Source organism: Gavialis gangeticus, unplaced genomic scaffold, assembly GCF_001723915.1.
Source record: "Gavialis gangeticus isolate Ggan-Ray unplaced genomic scaffold, GavGan_comp1, whole genome shotgun sequence".
Classification (NCBI taxonomy): domain Eukaryota; kingdom Metazoa; phylum Chordata; order Crocodylia; family Gavialidae; genus Gavialis; species Gavialis gangeticus.
Genome location: NW_017729022.1, coordinates 86,864,990 through 86,871,655, shown reverse-complemented (window position 1 = coordinate 86,871,655; position 6,666 = coordinate 86,864,990). Strand labels below are relative to the sequence as shown.

The window sequence follows — 6,666 nt, the reverse complement described above, 5'->3', positions numbered from 1 at the left end:
CTTGGAATGGAAAATGGTGTTTTATATGTAATGATGCACCTCACCATCTGCACCTCCCTTTTCCAAATTCTAGATCTGCCCATGTTTATGATAAATTGAGCTACACCACCTGAAAGGGTAGGCTAGCTGAATTTAAAAACACATTAGTTATAGGAGTTTTTTGTGTGGACAGAACCAGAATTAGAGGCAAAACTCAAGCTGCAACTCAGGTTAACTTTGGAATGAAGATAACCCTTTAACTAACTGGCTTTATATGATCTACCAATAACATAAGAAGCTCTGAACATCAATAACTCATTTAAATACAGCTTATACTGAAATCCAGTTTGAATAAATGTCATCAGGGACTTTACATTGTGGTCTGATAATATTTTCTTGGCATACAAATAAAATTATAAAGATTTTTTCCTAATTGCCAGGATTTCAGCCTAGGATTTGGCAGTCAAGCCAATTTCTTTCTTATGCAGATTAAGCCTTTTGTTAGACCTGTACAACTCCACTAAAGTCACCAGCATATCACTTAAAGCATAATTTAATCAGAAGAATCTCTCTTGTTTATTAGAAGACCATTACCTACAAATAGCAATAAAGTCCCAATTCTATAAGATGATCTGTCACTGCAATGGTAGGGGTCAAAGAAGAATGAGGAATCCTGGGGGTAACTAGAGTTGTCACATTACCACTTCCTCATTTCTATAGACTATTTAAATCCTGCTCTTGGCTCCAAACTCATATTTAGAATTATCATTGCTGGCAATCTAAGGCTCACATTTGTTCCCATGAATTGTATCCACACTACAGTATAATAAACAAGACCCTGTAGTCTTCAGATGTTTAGAGCACAATCTAATTTAGGCTTTGGGTCTATTAAAAAGGGTTCTTATCCTTTGGATTAATTTGTTGGATTATATTTACTACAGCAAGTTCATGTATGTGTTTAGATCTATCTAGGTAGATCTCGAAGATGGGTAGTTCATCATCAAAACAAAGCCTTGTACTAACAACGATTATAATCTGAGCCCAGAATGGATGGGAATTCATTAGGAGAGATTTCTGTTTCATGGAAGAGTGTGCCATTGCCAAATGTGAGCATGAATGTTCTCATGGAATAATGGTTCATTCTATCATGCATAGTGAAGAAGGAAAGAAATGGGAGAGTTTCTATTTCAATAGACTATGAATCAAGACTTTTAACAATTTATTTTTCAGGATTTTGTTTTGAATGGGGTTGCTTCCCATTCTCCCGAACATCCAGGCCATGATTCTCACTTAACTAATGGCCCTTTGGCAAACCAAAGGGGCCTTACAGTGGGCATAAACTACTTTTGCATCTACTTTAAGACCCCCTTACACTGACAGAAGTACATAAAGTGGCTTTAGTTTAAATGAGAATTGGAAATAGGGTGTAAAATGAAGACCAGTACAGAAGTTAACAACAATCATGAAAAATAAACATTTCAGTACTATTTTGAAATGGTGGTGCCATACCTCCTCATATTTAGAAATATTTTCTAGAATCCTATCTAGTCTCATTGTATGAGAACTACACTGTAATATTAAAATAAAAACCAAAATGACAAGTGGCAGGCACTAAGTAATTAAGAATTACAAGACCAGGTTCATGCAGCTAATAATTCCACTATTTGACTAGGGAGAATTTGGCTCCGTATGTTTTTCCCAGACTATATTTGACCCATTCTGAACCTTGCTCTTTTAGTGGTCTGCCAGTGACATCAAGGCTGTGATGTAAACCATTGATTATCATGAGGGCTGTGATGTCATAAATGGGGCTTTGCACAACCATGACTGTAAATAGGTAAAAGTGCTCACCCACATCTGTTCATGTAAATTTTCAAAAGTACCTTTTAATTTTATATTTACAGCATGATCCCCACCCTTCAATTAATCTGATTTTTCTAAGAGTGGGTATTCAGCCCTTTCTAAAAGTCATACTTCTAAATTTCACCAGTAAAGTACCAAAAATCACTAACTGCTTTTGCACATTTATGCTGTGTACGTCTTAGAACTGTTTCCCAGAACATTGCATTTTCTCACTCTTCTCTTGTATTTTGTACTAAATTGTCAGAAATAGCAACGGAATTTAGAAAAGTAAAATGTTTTCCTCTTAGGTGTAATTCTGTGCTTGTAATTTGGGGTCATTGCCTTTGTATTCACTGAAGTTATGGACTGTATAAGAGACATATATACAGGGATTACATAAATGAACCCAAATGTACTTTATCATAGTCTCTTCCCAGATTATAATCAGATGTTCATTTGTCATCCATACTCATCGGGGGTACTGAGCACTTAAAATTTTATTCAGTTAAAAACAATATTGGCGCCTCAATTAAAAATGTCAGTATTGCCAGGTTGTTTTTTAGTTAAGTTCAGGTTTTTTGTTTTATTTTTTGAGGAGAAATATGTTTGGGTACAGAGAAAGTTTGGTTTCTCCACAAAGTAGATCTTCCTCCTCTGCAGAAGTGAGAGACACTACATATATTAGGGCTAGCGTCTCAGCTCCAGAATTTCAATGTTCCTCTTACCAGTTAAAGAAAAAAGCTCCCCATTCTGGTCTCTTCTCTTTCCAGTACCAGAACACCTGCCGTGCCTTAGGGTCTGACCAGGAGCATCCAACCCCCATCCACATTACTCCAATCACTGAAAAACTGGACAGAATTTAGAAGAGATGGAAGAATACTTGTCTAGGTCTGAAGGGCAAACCTTACAATTGGAGCCTGAAGAAGCTAAATCACTTTAGCTTATCAAAGAGACAGTTAGGTGGCAATTTGTTGACGGTTTGTATGTCTACACGAGCAGCAGATACCATGTTTAAACAAGAGGGATCTTTAATCTAGTTGATCAAAGCAAAGGATCCAATGGCTAGCACCTGAAGCTATAAAAATTTAAACTGGAATTAAGTTTTTAATTAAGTTTAAGATCAGATTGGATTAGATACCAAATCACTTGTAGTACATAAATTAAACTTGGATGTCTTTCCAAAAGATTTACTCAATTTCAGCTAAAACAACTGGGCTCGGCGCAGGAACAAGAAAGTGAAATTCCCTGCAGGATGTTAGTTTAAACAACCACAAGCCCTATGAACCAACAGCATTAATTTCTGGGCCTGTCTACCTTCAGTTCGATTCCAAACTCGGAAGCAAAAAGCATCCTTGATCCTCAACCCATCAACCAACTCCAAAGCAGAGCAGGTTACTGTAAAGAGACAGCAATCTCATTATCCCCATCCCCCCAGAACATTTTGTTCCCTCCTGGAGTGGGGAACTGCTGCATTTCTCCTTACCATGGTGTCTCCAGTGATGTGCTCTTCTCTTTTTGATGAGGAGCAGCAGCTTTGGATATTGATGTTTCCCCTGCTGTATCTCTCTCTAAGCTGCTTGGTGGGAGAGCACACAGGCCATACATCCTACATCAGCTAGTGCCCGACAACATCACAGTGCAGATAGGAAAAGAGGTCATAATCTCCCCAAGGCAACCTTCACTTCTCACCCACTGCATGATTACATCACCAACCTCCTCTCTCTCTCTCTCACACACATATTAACAAGGCAAGCCCATTGAAACCAGATTCACACCCCCACAGTCCATTTTTTTTTTTCTGGTAGTCCCTCATACTCATCTCCCTCTTCCCTGAGCTCATTCTTTATCAAAACTTCCCCATTAATTCTTTACACTAAATTTGGGGGTGGAAGATTTTAAGCTAAAGGCTTTTTTCATTGAAGAATTCTACATCATCAAAACATTTCTCGGAAACATATTCATTTTCCAGTCAGCCTGAGAACAAATTACAGATCAGAAACCTGATCTTTTTACTCAAAGCACAGATGTTTCATAAAGACTTTCAAAAGTTTCAGGTTCATTACAACCAGCAAAATGGAAACAGCTTTTTAAAACTGAAAAGTTTTCACAAAGCGAAATCTAAGCCAGGTAGACTTATGATGTACACCGTATTTACAGCCCATTTATCCAACAATCCTTTAAAGGATGCTAAGTAAACATAAAATGGTATTACTTAACAGTGTTAGAGAAGTAGATTTCTTTTCACTTTGCATCTGTAATAACTACATTTGGATCATGAGCCTCATTAGAGAGATGTTTTGCTTTCTTTTTCAGTTCATCTTTATTTCCTGTCTCATCTCCCTCTGAGCAGTGTTCACTAATCTGAAATTCTATGAAATCCTCCTTAAGAACGGGGAACCAATTTTCAGATCCACCAAGCATCCAAAACTCCAAGTGAGAAAGGATCAGCTGTAGATGCTGTACATGTATATCAGAGGTGAACTACCTATGACCATGTGCCAGATACGACCTGTGGAGCCATTTGAATTGGGCAGCTGACATGGGGCTTCAGCAGCATTTGGTACTGGCAGCAATCACCCTACCATGGTGGGAAAAAGCACCAGCTGTGAACACTTTTCCCATGCCACTGCTGTGAAAAGTGGTGGCAGCAGCTAGCACCTGCCTGCCCACCTGCCCACTTCTGACCCAAAGTGGGCCAATTCAGCCCACAGTCTTAAGGCTAGGGACAGACAGTATATATAAACCAATTTAAGTGATCCGAAACTGGTACACCTGTAACAGAACACAAGTTCAGTGCACATAAACCCATTTCAAAATAGCTGAAACTGGTTTAAGATAAACATGGCTAAAGTATCAGACTTGACTGATTTAGGTCAAAACAGTTTATGCAATATCTATCCCAGACCCCTCCCTGGTTTAAGTTAAACCAGTCACCCAGCATCCCAAATGCTTTGCAGCTCTGTGTGTGGCTCTCTGCTCCAGAGAATAGACTGGTCCCACCCTTCTGCTCCCTAGCCAGAGCTTCAGGGGAGACTGCAGGCACAGTAGGGTCTGCCTGGCTTCCCTTGCTGCTCAAGCAGGGATTCCCTGCTCCCTTATATCTTCCACAGCATGGACCCTAGACCCATGGACCCTAGTCATGTGGTATGCTAGCTAATGCTGAGAGGTGTCGGTGTGTCCATGTCTCTAATTTCACTGGTACAGGCAGACAGAAAAGTGTCCGCATATGGCTTTGTAGACCTAATCAACAGGTCAGCGGTAATGTCCCTCCTTCCTTCTTTGGAAAAAGCTGTTTAAGAAGAGCTTGAACTAATGAGAGAGGCATTTGTTTTGTTGATGGGCTGAGCCCCCTGCTGGCTTTATCAACTACCTTCATAAGGGCTGCAAAACAGCAGAAGCAGGGAGAGGGAGATTGAAAAGCTCAGTATAATCAACAGATGCATGCACTGCACACACACACCCACCTCTGAGTGCTAGCCGAGGGCTGGGGTCTGGCAACACTCCCACCCCTTGAGCTGCAAGCAGGGAACAGCTTGAGGCAGTGCAGGCCAGGGTAGGGGTTTACACCCCACCCTAATCAGAGCATCCTGCGGGGGCCTGGCTACACCCCTGAGCTCAGATCTAAGGAAAGGAAGGGATGGCTCCTCTAGTGCCCCCTGGCTTCTAGCCTGAGCTACTGCAGGCATGTGCCTGCATTTCTTCAGTCCAGAGGGAATGTCTGTATGATTGAACTGAATCCAATTCAAACCAATTCAACCTAGGCAGGTTACACTAACCTGCAAAGATTGAATTACTTCAGGCTTTCTGAATGTCTGTCCCTAATATAAAAGGTGGCCATCTGCTGCTCTACGTCTCTGAAAGTTAGGTGCTCAGTACCCAGATCAGGCCAGGCTGAAGCCAATGCACAGAGCCAGGCCACTGGGCTGCCACGTGCAATGTGAGCCCTGTGCTGGCCCACTGTGCCACAGTGCATGAGGCTGCTCTAGCTCATGCATCACCTAGAGCACACTCTGGCTTCAGAGCATGCTCTGCAGCAGCACAAGTTCTAGACCCATGTCTAGCTGGCATCACTGCCTCAGGCCATGTACCACATGGAGTGAGCCCTAGGGTTGGCCTATGCTGCATACGGCGCATGAGTTGGACCCAGCGTCATGGCACTTTATGCAGCACAAGGGGTCAGACCCAATCCGACCCAGTGTCTTTCATCCAGCCCACAGGGCCAGATGAGTTTGACACCTCTGCTATAGATTGTTCATAGCAAAACTCTCGGTTATGAAGTGTTTCTTCTTTCTTGTTTCCACAGTGCTCAAATGTAGATTAAATTAATCAGGGGAAAGGCATCAAGCCATACAATGAGCTGTGTCATGCATGAGCAGTAGAGGTGCACTGATGTATTGGTTGCATCAGCACCACTAACAGAAAAATGAATGTGATTGGCAATTGACTTTTTTGGGCTGATGATGTCACCGATAAATATCATGTGCATGCACGCAGCCACAGCGTGCATGCAGCCAGGAATGCAACCTGACAGCTTGAACAGCAGCACCCTGCCAGTAAGTCTGCGTGGGGGAAATGGGCAGATTGAGGCCCTCACAGTGCGGGAGGGAATGGGGCAGGGGCAGGCACTGCCCAGCCAGGGCAATAAATAGGACCCTGGGGCCAGGAGCAGGACGGAACCACAGGCAGCCCATCCAGAGGGCATGGAGGGCTGGGGAGGGGGGGGAAGCTCTCTGCTGCTGCACGTATCCCTGGGGGAGGCATGGGGGGCATGTGCCCCCCAGATCTGAGCACAGGGCAGGGGCAGGCAGGTTGTCCACTGTGGGCTGCAGGCCAGGGCTGCACTCA

At 42.7% G+C, this 6,666-nt stretch overlaps 2 protein-coding genes across 2 annotated transcripts in view; both read right to left on the bottom strand.

The window, feature by feature from the left end:
• Positions 1–3,369, bottom strand: part of TUBA8 (tubulin alpha 8) — a 32,687-nt gene extending 29,318 nt beyond the window's left edge. The window contains exon 1 of the mRNA XM_019515569.1: positions 3,305–3,369. Coding sequence (XP_019371114.1) covers positions 3,305–3,307 — 3 coding nt within the window. The 5' untranslated portion in view covers positions 3,308–3,369. The remainder of the gene's footprint in view (positions 1–3,304) is intronic.
• LOC109296250 (tubulin alpha-4 chain) overlaps positions 1–3,388 on the bottom strand; it is a 13,835-nt gene extending 10,447 nt beyond the window's left edge. The window contains exon 1 of the mRNA XM_019515570.1: positions 3,305–3,388. Within this exon, the coding sequence (XP_019371115.1) occupies positions 3,305–3,307 (3 nt within the window). The 5' untranslated portion in view covers positions 3,308–3,388. The remainder of the gene's footprint in view (positions 1–3,304) is intronic.
• Between the last annotated feature and the right edge of the window lie 3,278 nt (positions 3,389–6,666).